At 36.2% G+C, this 19,137-nt stretch overlaps 2 protein-coding genes across 2 annotated transcripts; both read right to left on the bottom strand.

Moving 5' to 3' along the window:
• Positions 1–65: 65 nt before the first annotated feature.
• Positions 66–2,885, bottom strand: LOC124175845 (guided entry of tail-anchored proteins factor 1-like). The gene is made up of 5 exons (XM_046556436.1): positions 2,749–2,885; positions 2,602–2,674; positions 1,775–1,940; positions 497–564; positions 66–421 (listed from the first exon to the last, which is right to left on the bottom strand). Exons 2-5 carry the CDS (start codon positions 2,671–2,673, stop codon positions 245–247), a joined length of 483 nt encoding a protein of 160 aa, XP_046412392.1. The 5' UTR covers position 2,674; positions 2,749–2,885; the 3' UTR covers positions 66–244.
• A 4,971-nt stretch (positions 2,886–7,856) lies between these two features.
• On the bottom strand, positions 7,857–13,553 carry LOC124175843 (farnesol dehydrogenase-like). Its single transcript, XM_046556434.1, has 5 exons — positions 13,135–13,553; positions 9,996–10,122; positions 9,769–9,901; positions 8,266–8,418; positions 7,857–8,127 (listed from the first exon to the last, which is right to left on the bottom strand). The coding sequence occupies exons 1-5, from the start codon at positions 13,433–13,435 to the stop codon at positions 8,089–8,091; spliced, it is 753 nt and encodes a 250-aa protein (XP_046412390.1). The 5' UTR covers positions 13,436–13,553; the 3' UTR covers positions 7,857–8,088.
• Between the last annotated feature and the right edge of the window lie 5,584 nt (positions 13,554–19,137).

Genomic DNA, 19,137 nt, shown 5'->3' with positions numbered 1-19,137 from the left:
AAGTCAGAAAAACTTTTTAGAATTGGGAAAAGTATATTGCTTTACAATGCATGCATTCAAAGTAGTACAGAATAACTTCTTTATTTCAAAAAGATAGATGTATATGAAAAATGCATAGAAATGACCACAGTAGTCACAGTATTATGCTATGTAATATTGGATAAGGTAACGTAGTCGGTGGTAATATTTGTAACAAAGATTACATTTTATGATCCAACTCCGGTACAATTTGTGTAATCTGGAACTATTTTAAGCTTGAAATTGCCAGTCTTGATATCACTAACCACATTGTTAATGAAACAGAATTTTCAAGGGGGCACGGCCAACTGAGGATATTTTGTAGGGGCCATAATGCATCTTTTGGTAGAACAGCAATAGGTTCCAAGCGGTAAAGGTACAACAAAATTGCAACAATGATACCCTGAAAATATTGACCAATCAGTATTGCAGGTATTAATAGAGATTGCTTCATTTACAAATTTCATTAAGTACTTGCATTCAATATTCTTATGGTGTATGTAATAAATAGTCTCAGCTTCATTCTCGACATCGTCAATGCCTGGACTGCAAAATATACATATAATGTAATCGTATACAAGATGACCCAAAACTATGACCCTGTAGACTATCCATGTATTCTTGGTGAAAATGTGTAACTGAAACGATTTTATTTCTGATAAGAAATTCATCGTTTTTCAATTACAGCCAGTTGGAATCAGTCAATCAATCCACTAGCATCTGATGAGGGCTGAGAACAGGGCTGAAAGATTGTCATGCGCTTAGCAGCTGTACTGGGTCATAAGATGCTACTAGATTTGACAATTTCAAACAGCTGTAATTAACAAACAAGTTTCCCTACGAAAGTAAGAAACGTTTTAGCATGAGATTTTCATCTGGAAAACATAGGTAGCCTATAGGGTGATATGGTCCTGAGTCACCTAGTATAATAAATAATAGGGGTGTGCGGGTATCCAAAAAATTAGGTACTAGAACTCAAGTTCGGGTCAGGTTTACATTAGGTTGGGTTTTCTAGCAATCCCAAAATTTTTGGGTACCTGACCCGAAATTAATCCATTTTACCAGATCCGATTTTACAGAGAATTTCAGTACCCGTACACCCCTACTGGCCGATAATAAAATTATTTCACAATGATGTGCTAATGAAGCAGATGTGTAAGAATTGGAGAGTACATTTTTCGGTGAGCCTATAGTTTGATTTTATGAGAATAGATCCTCCAGAACTCATAATTCCAGACGGCTATGAAATTGTCCTTCAGATTTTCGACGAATTTGGGATTTTTGGATAACCTGAGATTTTTGGGTAACTCGAGATTCCCGGTACCCGAAATTTTCAGGTAATCTGACATTTCCGAGTACCCAAAAGTAATCCATTTTACCCGACCCAACCCGAAGAATTTCAGTACTCGCACACCCCTAAGAAATAACTACTTCAAGATATTATCATAATGACGATAATGAAAGCGAGAACTACAGAGCATCGCCAGCATTGATTCCTTGTTCCTTGAATAATCCTGTGGTTTCATATGCTATAAGCAATAGTTGTAATGTAACTCAACTAGGTTCAGTGTCGTGATATTTCTTTTAATCAAAATAAATTTGAAATAGATATTTTATCCAGCATTGCATTTGCCTATGTCTATATTGTAATCTGAATAAGTTGTGTTTACCAATGGGAATAGTGCGCAAAAACTGACAACCATAACTTCAACAAGATATTTGATGTGCGAGATTCATGATGTGGATTCAGTCATACCTCTGGTGGATAATTTGGCTTCCAACTTATTACACTGACGCTGAAGCCTTGCATACTTGGCAAATTCATCAACCATTGAAATTTGTTCCATTTGACGATTGAGCTCAATTAAATCTCTGTGTAGCGGTCGATCTGATTCAGCTTCTTTAGTTATACAATCTGTGAGCTGAGAGTAAAATTATTGTTTGAATATTGTCGCCGAAAGGATCCTCATCAAAGTTGGAAGTATGAAGTGACTAATTATATTCACCACACACAATGAAAATAGATACACAATTCCACGCAATACTGTATTAAAACTGGCTTGGTGAGTTAATGAGAAAATCAACAGCCTTATATTACTGCGTTTGATGTACTCAATGTACAAAATGCAGTTTGATGTACTCGCAACACTAAGAATGCATGTTTATGTTCAAGGTCTTATTTGTGTGAGCATAAGTTTCTTCTTTAGTGGTAAATTTCCCATTTATATTGAATTTACAATAATTTTGAAGTACATCTATTATGAATGTGAAAGGAGAGATAGATTCCTCATTTATAATTGGATTATCACGGATGTTGGGAGAAGAAAAATGCTTATTATTCTTTCAATATTTGAATAGATGTAAAGTATTCTTTCGTTACGCTATGTGTAAATAAATCTATACTAGCAAAAGCAAACAAAAAACTATACTCGAAGTAAATACCATTGGTGGCAAAACCTAACTGACAAATTAGGAAATGTGAATCCTGACTCAATACTGATTCATTATATGTTACATGTGTAGAAAAAATTTGGAAAGCCATTTGCAATTAACAATTACCTAAGGTATTAAAAGTGAACTCACAAATTTAGCTATTGCTGGAATAACGAGTTCCAAAACGCAACTAGCCGTAGAAATAATAAAAAGATAATTCATCCTTGAAATATAATTAATATCAATTTATCGAAATACAATCTGAATTTCAGTTATTAATTGTTGAATTTCGCTAACTTTAGATTCTATTAGTACTCATCAGTTATCGTGTCGTGAGATTTCATTCCCACGGATTAATACGTGCATTGAGGTTATCATTGATTGTATCGTTGACTGACGGTAGCCAAAGACCACTAAAGACAGCCAGCAAAGAGGTGTTTTGAACCCAGTGTTGCCAGATGGTTCACGTAGCTTCCCCCTAGGCGATTTCTATTTCCCCCTAAAAATCCCCTAAATACCCCCACCCTTACTCCGTCAGAGGATTGTGCCGATCAGGGGGAGTTCACTCTTTACCCCCACTCCAAGCAATTTTGGCAGGCTGCAGGAGTAAGGCGCGACAAGTTACGAAAACAAAATTCTACTAGAAGTGAATATTTTAGAGTGGTAGAACTGCTAATAATAATAATGTGCACATGTGTAGCCGGAAAATAATATTCCGCCATTCTTGTATCCTATGTTACTGCGATTACATGTGTAAACATTGGTTATCTTGAATTTTTTTGTGATTTCGAGCATTATTTGTCATTTACTATTTATTATTGATTTGTTATTTTTATTTAAAATTATTTATTTTTGGAGCTGACTTTTCTTGCTATTTAACTATTTACAACTGCAATTTTTGAAATCATATTCTCTTTCATTTAAACTTCTGCGCTTAAATTTTCTCCAATCACATTACTCGGTAGAGGGCGCTCTTAACATCCTAAGTAATGCTGACATGTTACTATACTCTAGCAAGAAATAACTATAGAAATATAGTAACTGCGAATTTTTCAATATTGTGTTGGTACAGTGTACTCCTGCAGCCTGCCAAATTCGGTCCCATTCAAAAGCATTGAGTGAACTCCCCCTGGTGCCGATTTTGCCAACCCAGCGGCTGGATGTTGGATTGTTTTGGGTTGGGTTGTATCTGGTTGGGTTGGGTTATGTTGGGTTCAGGTTTGGGTTGAGTTGTATCTAGTTGTGTTGGGTTATTTTGGGTTTAGGCATACGGCTGGCAACCTCACTTGCTCGATTTGCCAAAAAAAACGGGAATTTGACTTCCCCTAAGAAATACCCCAAACATTTTTTCCCCCTGAATGCCCCCTAACGCTTCCAAAAAACCCATAAATCTAGGGGGAAATCCCCTGATCTGGCAACGCTGTTTGAAACTCGGTGAAATTATTCGATAACCATAGACATCAACGCAACGACAGATTTCCGACGGTGCTGTAACCTTGGCTATAACCATGGTCCCTAGATTATACAGTAGCGGGATTCCGTAACTCTCTAGCGACGATTATCGCTATCGTTAACGCCTCCTATCGACAATTGTCGCTAGTGGTGATTCTGTACGACGCACTTACACCCGTATTCATAGTCCTTCCTTGAGGAACAAGGATTCCTTCTTCCTCATTTCACGTTTCATAGACCTTCCTCGACAGAACAAGGAGCCTTATTGGCCTCCTTCTTTCAAGGCAGGTCTCGTGCTTCCTTGAGGAAACCTTCGGCACTGCGATCGGCTGTTTCATTTCATGTAGCCAACGCTTGCGCTTGCGCTTGGCGTCTATGCACTTATGACCCGTATGACACAGGATCACAGCCAGTCACAGGTTAACTTCTTTGAGGTTATACACTATCATCACCGACGCAACTTGACAATGGTTTAATTTAGATTTAAATATAGCTAAGTGGCGCTTCGATCAGCAGTTTTACCACCATAAGGAATCACATATCCCTAAATATGTTTTCCTTCTGGAAGGGGAACCAAGTTGTGACTATGAAACGAGGACGCCTCTGAGATTCAAAAAAGCCTTCATCAAGGCGTCCTTTATCCTTGAGATAAGGTCAGACTATGAATACGGGTGTTGACGATATTTGTCGCTAGTTCAAATCGTTAGGTTACGATAATTGTCGGTCGGCTAGCGATGGATATGGAAGTCTCGCTAAGGCGTAACGATAATCAGTGACACAGTGGACGATAGTTTGGTGCAACAACGTGTCAATGTGTTGCGCGTGAATTTTTCTCTAGCCTTCAAAATAGTATTTAGATTTAAAAAGGATTGAAAACCTCATTATGCAAGTGAATATGAAGATCCACTTTAACAAGCAATCATTTTTTTCAGCACAATAGTATAATCGTTTTAACGTTCTCTATAAAACGGTGTTCATTATCCAAGTAATTGTATAAAATTCAAAAACATACTTTTAAGGTTACGTTGACTCAATCCTCTATAAGCGTGTTCGGAAATCGACTGACCGTACTGTCAGTACTGAAAATCTACAGTCTACGTCACTTGGACTATACCATTTTCAGTACTAACAGTACTTTCAGTCAATTTCCGAACACGCCCTATATCTTTCCAAATATACAAGTCGATTTATAAGATATCGTAAGAGCTGATTAAGTAATAGTATTTAATCAATTCTTTCAATGCTGAGAAATAGGGCTCAGTTAAAGTAACCTAAAAAATTATTTCTGAATTTTAGAAATTAATTGGATAGAGTGATTCTAATCATTAATAGATGACCAACAGAGGACATAAGGCCTTTTCTCCAAATCAGTTTAGTTGAGCATTGAAAAATTTATATAGTTAATAGTACTCAAAGTAGCTAAAACCATTGGAACTGTTTGGGCTCAGTATACTTGCACTGTTCCATTCTTTTCCATTTTTAATTAGGCGGAGAAAAGTTTTTTTATACAACGCGAGGAAAGATCACGGCAAAGATACAGATTTTGTTTGCATTAACAAATAATCTGCGACGTTGTGAAATTTGCTGAAAATCTATCGACATTTATCGATGCGCCTGTGAGTAGTTTTGCATCGATGAATATCGTTACGTCTAAGTGACAGAATCACCCTACGTCGCTAGCATCGTCGATGCAAGCGACAGCGATAATTGTCGGTAGAGAGTTACAGCATCCCGAGACACGCGTGGGCAAAAAAATTAGTGAGAATGCGGCAAAAGTTTCGTATGACAATGAATGCTTTTCACGTAGAGCACAATATGACACGGTGTAAACCACGGTCTTACATACAGGTCTGGTAACGAAGGTAATGGGGGTGGTTCATTTCATAGCCGGTTATTTATCTCACTTTGTGGCCGCCAGGTCGGCGTTTTGATCGAGGGATGGATAATCGACGCGTGCGCAATGCAGCGCCAACCTAATAATAATATTATTATTGTTATTGCAAGTAATGAATCGTTATGAATGAAAGTAGTTAATATAAATATTAGTATGATATAATTATTATGAATGATATATGTATGGAGACTAGAGGCAAAGAGTATCGTCTCCGTTTCCTATTTACAGCCGTCATTATTGAAATTTATGATTTACTTATCAAGTTATGGAATTCTTGTATCGCTTGCGTTTGAATTAATTCAGGCGGTGACCTAACCGAATAAACCACCAAGCTTGATTAAACCCCAAGCGGGGCTATAACTTAAATGTTAGAAAAAAATGTAAACAAATCATCTATATCAATCTCGTTCATTTGAAGGAAAAGAAAATATAAATTTCATCTGTATGTACGAATAATAAATCTACGAAGGTAATAAATGAAATAAACGTATGTTGTTTGAAGAAACGGTGTTGTTTTTATTAGTCAACCAATTTCGATATTTTTTTACACCGCGGTACCACACATGGTTTAACCACCTTTTTTTTAAAAACGCAACAGCGTTTCACGCGTATGTAAGACCGTGAGTATGACGCACGCGCTAATTTTAGGTTATATGCTTCATTTCAAATATAATTTCGGTGGCACATTTTCATCCCTACCCTTGCCTTACCCCACGTACATCCCTATGGCTCCGGTCATGCATCTCTAGACGCCAGGTTCGATTCCTGGCTCCGTCGTTAATTTTTCGAAATCACCAATTTTTCGAATTTACATTCTTTCAACAAATATTCTCTCGTAGATTAATGATTTGCACATCCGCATATTATTCAATAGACGGCATTGCTTGTCTTACGGGGTTCGCATCGGAAGCAAAGATTCAAAAAGGGTAAACATATCAACACATTAGAGTCTCCTCATACATCGTGCATGCAGAGAAGAAACTTCTTACTCACATTAACCCATAGACTTATAAAGATAGACTGAGCGCTCTTATGAGCCGCTTGAAGCAAACATTTAAAGGACAGAAATATGCCGGGAGCACTTCTTTCTCTCTCCAACGATATTTGTGGCGGGGATCGAGGCGGTAGAGGAGAATGAGGCGAAATTATGCGCCTATATCTATAGCTGTTCCACTTCCACTGCTCCGTTGTCTCCCACCATGACGCCGATTGAAAAGAGAGAGCAGTACTCCCGGTATATCTCTATCCTTTATATGTAATTGTCAGTGCCTCTTATAGGAGCGCTCAGTCTATCTTTATAAGTCTATGGATTAACCTCGAAATATATGCATGTTTTTATTTATTTCGTGAACGTCAGGGCACTAAGGACGCAACTCATTAAAGCTAAACCTCAAAAAATTGAGCAAAATTGGTCAAAACTGCTTAATGCGGTAATGTAAGTTTGATATTTTTTGGGCGAACGCGCATAGAAATTTTTGCTCACGTTATGGTGAGAAAAACTGGACACGCGTGTCTTGACCTGTATAATCTAGGGACCTTGAGGATACATTTCAAGCCAGGAGTTCACCAAGTATGTACATACATGTCAACCATGCGTTCACGAATGTCCGCTATGTTATCAATGTACGGTCAATATACTCGTAGTCAGAAGTAGTCAAGCAAAACTGTGAAATATTTTTTCGTATCCTGTTACATTCACTATGGCGATTTCTATACGATGTATAATTTTTGTTTTGACGTTGTCTTGACTTGATATTTTTCAGTATATTCGTCGATGTATGTTTGGCACAGCTTCGACTTTTGACTTATTGACATCATTATCACATCTTAGGCAGATATAGTGACCGTTTTGCCAACGCTAAGTCAAATTTTACATCTGTTGAGATTATACTGGCCAAGCTTAGTCAAATGATAGTCGAAATTTCGACAAATATGCTACCTGGTTTACGTATTTGCTAATGTCTGTTACTCGTCCATTTTCATCGACAATGATAAGAATTCAGATCTTTGATATCATTAATGAGCAAATGAATTAGTTGGCCTAATTTATCCGCTTGTGTTTTTTCCTTTCTCGAAAATTTTTATTAATACAAAATCCATACAATACATATAATTATATGGGTGTATTCAATGACTTGCAAATTTATAGATTTACCCGCGTATTCGCATAATAAGCTCGCATGATGACCGTCAATTCGAGTTAAAATTATAAGTTGGAACGAATGCATTCGATCGTGCCGTACGAGTATCCTGCCGTCACAGCTCCAGTTTCATAACCACCGGAAATTCGTTCATGATGCGCCAACTGGGCGTAATATCAGCTCACATACCTAAGAGATAAGAGCTTTGAGTGTGATATAATTATGTATACATACGGACTGCAATGGAGACATTCAAACAATACTTCATAAGAAAACTGAGAAAGTGGCAAGTCGAAAATAATTAGCAATCTTATTATCGGTACATACTTGGAGATGCGGTGGAGTGCCTAATGCATAGACGATGGCGTTAGCTACATCTTCTGGATCCAATATAGGTCGTTGACTGTAAACCGCCTCAGCCACTGCCTCGGTGGTGGCAACAGCCAAAAATTCTGTCCTGATAAGACCAGGACTGATGCTCTATAAAAGATTTTAATGGGTTTTAGGACTTTATGGGACTAAATAGATTTCCCTGGTGGAAATAATTTCCACGTCAAACTACGAATTTCATTTCACGATTTTTCTACAAAAATTTCCACGATTAATTAGAGTAATTCGGTGACGTGCATAGTTTTGGCACCGAATTTTTCCGCAAAATATTGTACTCTTTCATAGATGATCGTAGATTTCTGTAATTTGCTCTAACCCGTTGAGTTCATTTGTCGTAGAAATGCATATATTTTTTGTACATTATTGTAGATTTTCGTGAAAAATTTTAATTTTTATTGGTTATCGTATTGGCGTAATTTATTGAACTTTTTGGTCTTGATATTCGTACAGAACCGTAGTTTTCTGTAGATTAGTGTACGTTTGCGTAATTTATCGTAGTTTTTTTACACGTCTCTGTAATCCTATGGTCATAATTCCTGCGAAAGTTCATAATTTTTCGTTCATCATTGTATTTTTAGCCAAGTTTTTTCCCCCTCATACTTGCCTAATTGAGATAAGATGAGTTCAAAAATATACAACAGATTCTTTAAATCCGTCTAGATCGTACTTATAACATGACACGATCAGTCTTCGGATATAGATCCAAATTCTGCTCGGTAATCTTGTCTGTAATAAGTTTTCCTTGTTAGAGACGTGCAACATCCAGCGGATGGTTTGGATCCAAAATTGTAATTAGTTTTCATAGAAAATTATCCATATTCATAATTTTTCGGGAAAATTCGTAACTTTTTGTGGAGTTTGTACTTTTCGATGAATTTCTACGAGGTTCTACGAAGGCAAAAATTCCTAATGTTTGGATCCGAAATTGAAATTATCTTTCTTAAGAAGTCGTAAACATTCATAATTGTTCATTAATCCGCGCAGTTTTCTACGAAATTCTAAGAAGAAAATTAAATCTACTTCTAATATGTCATTTTCAATAATTTTTCGTAAAAATTTGTATTTTTTTAATGAAAAATACTACTATTTTTCACGATTATCTACAACCTTCTACACTTTTTTAAGATTTCCCACTATTTTCTACGATTTTCTACAGTCGGTAATTTTTCGTAGTTTGATGTAGAAATTATTTTCGCCAGGGTTCGATTTCAACTAATTGCAGAATTAAGGTTTCAGGGATTTCAGCAAGTCCGTGTAATCTCAAAAATTTCGGAGATCTCGAAGTTTTACTGAATTCCAAACGATTTTACAAGATGCTGGAGATTTTAGAAAGATTTAAATGATTCTGAAGGATTTCAAAGCTTTGACAAGATTGGACGAGGTTTCAGTGATTTTGAGATATTTCATAATCTTCTTTGTGTACATCTTCTACCCACTTACCGTTATTTTGATTTTGGCGTTGGCTTTGATCAACTCTTTCCTCGTGACCTCCGTCATTGCTGTTACCGCGTATTTGCTACTTGGGTATAGACTGTACTTGTCGCTTACTTCGGGAACCCCATGACCCAAAACACTGTAAAAAAATGTCAACGACTTATCGTCAACCAGAAGATAACCAAGGACAACCAAGTCTCACCTCAAAGTGTCAGAGAACAAAGTAAACCAACCTATTGATGTTGATTATGTGACCGTCAACTTGACGCGCCTTCATGGAGCGTACAGCTTCCCTGGTGAAGATAGCGACTGCCAGGACATTGACGTTCAAAATCCGCCGAAATCCCTCCGTATCTCCGTCTGTAAGGTGATTTGATATTGGGTTCAAAAATAATACTGTGCCTCAGTAAGTCAGGGCCAGTTGATTAACAACAGCTGACTTGAACCATATGATAGAATGCAGACCTCGATAGATAGAAATTGCAAATCATCCGAATATCGAGTATGCCATTCTTGAACTCATATTTGACAGGGCTTGTGCAAAAAGGGTAAAAGTTCCAAATTTAATAAATTCGAACTAAGCATGATTTTATACACTTGAAACTGCCCTGTTTCAGTGAAACAATCGTTTGTGCTAGTTAAAGTCCGTCTGGGCCATCTTGTGCGCATCATTGTAGCTGCAGATAGCTGGAAAAGTTCCAATCGCGTGATGCGAAAATGGTACAAATGCACTTGGAGCATCTTTCCCCTGGTTAAATTTTTTTACGCCAAACTACGAAACTTTTCTACGATTTTCTACTTCATTTCGAACAATTTCGTAGTTTCATCGTGGAATTTTCCAGAGATTATCAGACTTTTACGTAATTTATGGCAGTTTTTTTACTTCTCTATAATTCTGTGCATGGTCATAATTTCTGTGAAAGTTCATCATTTCTGATAGATTATTGTATCTTTAGCTAAGTTTTTTTATCAATAGACTCACCTAATTGAGAGAAGATGATATCAAAAATATACGACAGATTCTCTAAATTCTTCTAGATCGTACTCAAAAGATGAGAAGATCAATCTTCGGAAATACACCAAAATTTTGCTCGGTACTTAAGTTGTCTGCAATAAGGTTTCCTTGTGAGAGAGATGCGACATCTAGCGGATGGCTTGGGTCCGAAATTGTAATTAGTTTTCACAGAAAATTGTGAATTTTCATAATTATTAGTAGAAAGTATTTTTCTATAAACTGCAACGCGGTTCTACGCAGATAACTTTGTAATGTTTTGGTCCGAAAATGAAATCATCTTTCATAAAAAGTTGTAGGCATTCATAATTTTTCGTTAAGACTCGTAGTTTTCTACGAAATTCTGCGAATAAAATTGAATCTACTTCCAATATGGAAGTTTCATTACTTCTCGTAGAAAGCCATAAATATTCATAATTGTTCGTTAATTTACATGGTTTTCTACGAAATTCTACGAAAAAAATCAAATCTACTTTCAACATGCAAGTTTCATAATTGTTCGTAGAAATTTGTTCATCGACTTTTCACGATTATCTACAATCTTTTAAGATTTTCTACGACCGCCAATTTTTCGTAGTTTGACGTATAAATTATTTTCGCCAGAGTCCTCAAGTCCGGTCGAACTCATAATTCTATGTATTATTTTAATGAAACGTATAGCTGGATCAACTATGTCGATATTAACAATATTTTTGAACGTCTCAAATAGTCAACTTGACTGTGCAGAATGGTCGAATGAACTATACAGAATAAACAAAATAACTATTTTTACAGTTAAAATTACTACTATCGTTTAATGGTCAAATACCCGACATTCCTTCTCTTACAAGGAAAGGTATCGAGGTCCCCCCCGCCATTTCATTTTTAGGATATGTTATTCTCAATCGAAATATAAGCGATCCGTATTTTTTTTATCGGCGGAAAATCGGCTTAAAAGAGTGAAATCAACCCCCAAAGTTGGACATCCCCGGTGGTCGTTTTCCAGTTTCTCATGAAAATGTTGAGATATTTGAATGAAACCAATTGGAGGATAATTCTTAGGGCAAATAATGAAAAATGCATTCTGTCCGATTACGATGGGGTTAAATGGTAAAAAATTATAAAAGTTTTAAATTACGAATTATTTATAACTAAAAAACTATTGCATGTTTTTTAATTCAATTATTTGCATTTGAAAGAACAGATAATAGATCGTGACACGTGATTTTGAGATTTTCGTGCAAAATAAAATAAAATACGCCCCTGTCTACCTCATTAATTGTATTCGGTTTATAAAGCTAACAATATCACATTGCTGTATTTTCGTGTTATCCATTATGTGATGAATATAAAATTTCAAAGTCAGAATCGATTCCAGTGATCTCACAAATCTTTGAAATACCGGGCGCCACAAGATTTCACGACCGCCAAATCAACTCTGCAAGAAGGCGGTCGAAAATTTGGGAGGATAGTTTTTGTCATTAATGCAACCAAATGTTATCTGAACGAATAAGTACCTTAATTGTTGCTTAAAAAGAGCTTTGTAATATTAAATAAGATGAACTAAAGCAAAATAGTAGCAATTTGATGGGTTTTGGGTTGCGCGTGTATGGGGGTAATTCACCTTCTGTGTGATATTATTTCGAAAAACGCAAAAACATGTATCCCCTATTTTTTTCTACGATGAAGAATAGCATATTCTAAAATGAACGAAATCGGGGGGGCTTGATACCTAGACTGGGCCAAAAAAATTGACTATTTTTTTTTTGAAAAATATATTGAGAATATCATTCAGTATGGCAAAAAAAAAATTTCATGAAATTTTAAGCCCTTAATATTAACTTTAAGAGGTCTATCATGGCTATTTTCGATTTTTAGTAATAATTTGATGTTTTACGTCAGAACTGTCGAAATATTGAAGTGAAAAAATTTATGTTTACTTATCCCTTTATAAAATTAAATTCCCTACAAAAAAGGTCCGATTATAGATTTTTGTCAGACAAGCCGTTTCCGAGTAATTAAGCTTAATAAATTGATATAATTTCTCGAGAATTAATTAATACCTTTCCTTGTCAGTGTAGTCGGATGATGTTTTCGCAATACATAGGGAATTTCACAAGCTCCTTAAAAATTCCAATTTCTTCAAGAACGGCCAATAACGGGTGGAAATATTTAATTAAAAATAACTTTCAAAAATTTAATTCCGATTTTCTCACCAAAAATAACTAATGATTGAAATCACGAAACACAAGTCTCTTTAATTGTATCAAAAAATGAGACAGTTCGCTTTTAGATGATTCGAAAATTTGTTCATAGACGACTGCATAGTTTCATAATATGGTCTCAGCTAGTTGCAGTAATGAAAACCGCGTTCTGCTTACCGGAAATTGATGCAAAATGAGCCATCCCAGCGTTATTAACGAGGATGTCGATGCCTCCGAGTGTTTTCTTGATCCATTCGACGACTTCCAGGATTTCTTCTTCCTTGGTGACGTCGCATTTTTTCGCCCAGAGCTTGCCTTTCGCGTCCTTTAGCTTTTCACCAAGTTTTTCGATCTTCTCCACTCGCCTGGCTATGCCGACAACAGTGAGACCCTCTCGAACGAGAGTCTCAACCGTGGCAGCGCCGACTCCAGCACTAGCTCCGGTAACAAGAGCGATTTTTCCTGCCCACCGATCCATCGCAAATTTAAAAATAACACCTTTTACTCGTACAACTAAACATACGACAATTCTACGACTGGCCTGAGTTACTGCGCTCGTTTTATATATTATAGCTAGGTATACTGCTCGTCAGCCACACTGCTCATAATACAGAATCCCCTTCTTATAGGCTACAACAGTAGATACTGTATAATAATAATAACAATTCCGTCGACTGCACTGTATTGTGTAAAATATCGCTGCGTCACTAATTCAATTAGAAGGCTACGAGTTTTTCTCAAACAGAAAAGTCATGTCGATTTATACCGACACATTTTATACTTTGTCGGGTTAAAATATCATAGAATCAGGATAGTTACAGGTAGGTATTATTTTCAATATTAAACGTAAAGACATTTGCTGCCTCGACTCCAATCATTGGTGGACTATATTTATTTTGTGCTATTCATATTGCCAGTGAAAAGGAGACTACTTGAATTTGAAAATGAATTTCCTCACTCAGACATTCGTTTTAAAATATTTTTACAAAACAGATTTTTTAGTTCCAATTTACGAGAAATCATTTAAAAAACTTGGGGATTACCATAATTACGATCCTCAACGTGGTGTAAATCTATAAACGTCACCTAATCGACACTACCTAATTTTCGGTTACTTTCGGCTATCAAATGTAATGGCCTGCACATAAAGTTTTCAATAATTGCTGGTTCAAAGATGTTTTGACAAATTGGGTATGTGAATTGTCACCGACTATATATCCTGAGGAAAATGATTTCTAGTATTTACTTCAAATTTTCAGAGAAATTAGAACATTCCGTACAATTTTGTGCAAAATTATTTTCGTACAAAATTGTAAATATGCATAGTTTTTAATAAAAACTTGTAGATTTTCATGTAAATTTGTATTTTTTCAGTAAAAAATCTACAAGACACTACAATTTTTAAAGAAGATTAACAATTCTTTGTGAAAAACTATGCGTATTTACAATTTTGTACGAAATAATAAAAAAATTTCTGTAAAAATTTTCACCAGGGTATACTTGGAAGTTTTCAGATAATTTTTCACACGCATCGTTCGATATTACGAAACGTCTTTGGTTTAGATGATCAACAGACTATCAGAAATTCAGCACAGCTCTCGTCAAACACTTTAAAAATATCGATAACTTCAATAAGCCTCTATGAACGCTTGTCGAGTAGTCATATTGCTCAATATCATGAAACATTGCAGAAAATTATTATACCTACTGCCTGAAATTATGAATTGGCATTTTTCGGCTGCGGTAGTACATTCCCATATATGAACTACTAATGAGACACAGGTTTTGTTCAAGATAAAAGCTGCGCCGAACAGCGCCGTCTCAGTCAACCGAGAGCCCCGGGCGAGATGTTCTTCAGCGCCCTATATTTTTTATTATTAACGAGCATTTTACTCACAAAGCGGGAACAAAATCAGTGTTCTCAGCCAAGAAAAGGGCGCCTATTATATTCAGGGCCTAAAATTATGGTATCTTATGAAATTAATTGTAAAAATGAAATAATCTGTGTGGTATTGAATTAAATTCATACAGGGTGTCCCAAAACTTCTAGGACAGCTAAATAACTTAAAAACTTTGAACCGCAGAAAAAATCTTGGATCCTGAGGTTATAGGATTTTTCCCTAATCACCCGATCGTGAATTTAAACGAAAGAGATAAATAGCAATTATTATCAGCTACACACTTTAGATCGGCGATCGCCCAATTTTCAGGTTTTTCTTCTTGTTATGTGGTGGCGTTATTATTACTTACCTGATTGATTCCTAGGTCAAGGTGCTGTGCTAGCGCGCGGCACTCGTTGGCCTTGGTACCTCGGATGATTAGGTTGCCCTCCGACTAAATCCGGCGTTGGCACTGATAAAGCAGTGATAGACTTGTGACGTCAAATCACTTCATGTACAAATTAATCAGGCGATGAAAACGTCTATTTCGACCGCCTATACAACACACATAGCGAAACTACATTCCCAGAACGTATTTTTTCAATATTTTTCTTACGTCTGAACAGAATGTATTGGAGACCAGGGCTTGCCGTAACATTTTTTGCCAAAATCTAAATATCTCACGTATGTCGTAAGATATTTACAATTTATTTACTGCATATCGTTTTGTGGTTAGTCCAGTATTATCACATATTTCCATGATATGCGGTGATCCAAGAAAATAAAGTTATTGTACTTCGTTCTGCTTCTGGTGTGCTATTATTTTTGACCCCGCTTAGAGATCAGAAGTAACAGCGGCAAAGAGTATTGATCATGTTTATCCACACGAACCTTATTTATAAATTCCGAACTCTACAAAACATTGTACATTGGTCAGTAGAAACATCAAATTTGTATCGACGGTTTTTTTAATAATAATAATAATCCTTTATTTATTATAATTATATTTGCAATACATTTAATTAACAGTAGAGTAGAGCAGGGGGTTGGCAGTGGTAGGTAGAAACACCTGCATTTGCACGACAGACAAGGGAAACTGCCGAAAACCTTGTCCGGGTGAAACCGGACCCGAGTCCAACGCACCGACCAGCAACCCGGCGCCTGAATGGCGTGACCCGTCTTACATTTTTGCAAGTTGCCGTTCAGGACCTGATTGACAGGCAGGGGATTTGAAGTCGTGTGAGGTCCATAAAGTTAGCAACCGAAATCAATATAATTGACTAAAAGCAGTTTAAGTCTTTCGAGATTTTAGAAATGTTTAAATTTCATTACTTTAAGTCGAGGTTTGAGTAATACGTGGAGCGCACGTTTCTGATGTTTCTCAGATTTTTTGCATAGTTCTGCAAACCAAAACATATCGTTGGTAATAGTTAGTGCTGGTAATTTTTCTCAAAGTTGAGCAAAGAATCGTTGAACGCAGAAGACTAAGCTTCTGAAAGATTTTGCAACCGGCTTCTACTTTTTCTGATACATGTATATTAAATTCCAAAGCCACGTGCCTGTACTTTGTGAAATATTTTTATATGATATGGATGATTATGGTTTGTGACAAAATGATCTGTATGTTCAATTTTACATTCGTGCAAATGGAATCTCGGGTTACCTTCTTGCTATACTACTTTCGATTACCGTATTCGGTACTCTTTTTATTGCAGGTGGCTACAAACCACGTGTCTCTTTTTTAACAGCTTCTTAAACTTTTTCAACTGCACCTTTCGGACACGTAACGACGTAGTTAATTCTCACCTCTCGAAATTAGACAAATGTGCAACAGTGCAAGGTATAACTATGTAGCAGATTATAACTATGAGTACCTTTTGATAACGATAGTACGTACAGCCGACAGGATAAAAATTGACTTTGTGGATAATGTTGCGTTGGAAACAGGATCTAATAATCTGAAAGCTATCGGACGATTTCCCTTGAAAATCAGTCATTGACAAACAGCCGTTGATTTTTCAATAATGTTATTTATATCATTCTGAACATTGCAATATTTGTCCTGTGAAAGTCAGATTTTTCCGTCCTTTTTAGCACATTGAGAAACTATGAATTGATAATAATTACTATTTAGCATTTCAACAATTGAGAAGAAAAATATGGTTTGATATTTACGTCAATATTATGCTAAAGGTAAAAATTTTTTTTGAGCTATGTTTCGTCAGATTTCCAAAAAGTTGTATGACTGAACGACAATGTTAACAGCTTATCAAAATATAAAATGAACCCACAAGACTTTCATTTTCATTTCAGTTAATTTGTAACGAACCTCATGGTAGATTCATTTTCATTATTCATTTTCACATGTATTCAAGAACTTGCGTAATTTTTCTTAATTAAAACCCGATTACCGCTTCCAAATTTTTGGAAAACTCTTAAAATAGGCCTTCGACATATCTTCAACGTGCTTCTAGCAAAGAGAAAAATATTTCAGAAATTTTCGGTCATTTTCAAAACTTGAGACATAGAATTTTTGAATTCATGATTTAAAAAATGCTCTACAAAGCAAAAAAATTTCTCCGTAGGAACATTCCTGAAACGATTAGAACTGAAAATGAAGTAGTTCAAAATTTTTTAAAAATATTTGCCGCTAAAAGTTGGTTACGTAAAAATCGCATCTTCGAGATGCGACTGTCACCTATAAAAATTTTGATATTGTCAGGTAAATATAAACGATACAGATTCATGTATTTGATTGACACTTATATTTTCGTTGCATAATTTAGGCATACATAATATTTTTTGTACGGGATTTTCTCAACTCCTCAGTTTATGTAATTATTTATTTATTTATGTGTGTTGATATATATCCTTGCATATATCAATGGACATAGGTATAAGAATAGACAGCAGGAGCAGCCCCCTGACACTCACCACTGCTCGTATACTAAAAAATTGTACGCGTTTTGTTCTCGTTTTTTAGTTCCTCTACGTGGCGCTAGTAGACTTCTGACACACTCGTTGCCCTCGCTGACCGCGCGCAAGCTTGTCAGATAACTACTAGCGCCACTAGTGGTGAAAATTGGCGGCAGAATCAAGGGACAATTAGCGAACCACTTTTAGCAGCCTGTGTCAGGAACCTCCGTGAAGTTGGACCACTGCTCCAACAAAAAATTGCTCAGCTTCGTCTCCATGCCCATCTCGTACCCGTTCGATTTACGATAATCCGCATCCTCGAAACTCGTATCTCTTCGTCAATCTCGGTCGCCACAGCTGATTTCAGACGCAGTGCGCAGACACGTTGCGCATATACAGTGCGCACACACAATGCGCACACCGGAAGCGCTCTAATCCTAGGGAAAATCGCACATTGAATAATTATTTAATATCAATTAAAATATTAACTCTCTAACAGTTTTTTTCTACTCTCAAACGATTAAAAAAAAAATTAAACGTCCAAGTCCATTTTTTGAGGAAATAGAAAATATGGGGGCCAACTTCACACCCAAAATTAAAATCAATTTTCCGGAAAAACTACTAACTCTCAAACGATTTTTCTTTACTCTCGAACCCTCTCAAACGATTCTCAAACGAATTGCATTCATTAGATTTAAAAATAACAACTTCGGGGGGCCAACTTCACGGAGGTCGCGTCTTGTCCCCGTTTTTTATTTCCTCTACGTGGCGCTAGTAGTAGACTTCTGACCACGGTCTTACATACAGGTCTGGCAATGAAGGTAGTGGGGGTGGTTCATTTCACGGCCGATTATTTATCTCACTTTGTGGCCGCCAGGTTAGCGTTGTGATCGAGGGATGGATAATCAACGCGTGCGCAATGCAGCGCCAATCTAATAATAATATTATTATTGTTATTGCAAGTAATGAATCGTTATGAATGAAAGTAGTTAATATAAATATTAGTATGATATAATTATTATGGATGATATATGTATGGAGACTAGAGGCAAAGAGTACCATCACCGTTTCCTATTTTCAGCCGTCATTATTAAAATGTATGGTTTACTTATCAAGTTATGGAATACTTGTATTGCTTGCGTTTGAATTAATTCAGGCGGTGACCTAACCGAATAAACTACCAGGTTTGATTAAACCCCAAGCGGGGCTATAACTTAAATATTAGAAAAAAATGTAAACAAATTATCTATATCAATCTCGTTCATTTTAAAGAAAAAAAAATATAAATTTCATGTGTATGTACGAATAATAAATCTACGAAGGTAATAAATGAAATAAACGTATCTTGTTTAAAGAAACGGTGTTGTTTTTATTGCTTAACCAA

The sequence above is a fragment of the Neodiprion fabricii genome, chromosome 2, assembly GCF_021155785.1.
Source record: "Neodiprion fabricii isolate iyNeoFabr1 chromosome 2, iyNeoFabr1.1, whole genome shotgun sequence".
NCBI classification, from domain to species: Eukaryota; Metazoa; Arthropoda; class Insecta; order Hymenoptera; family Diprionidae; genus Neodiprion; species Neodiprion fabricii.
This window is presented reverse-complemented; position numbering and strand designations above follow the sequence as displayed.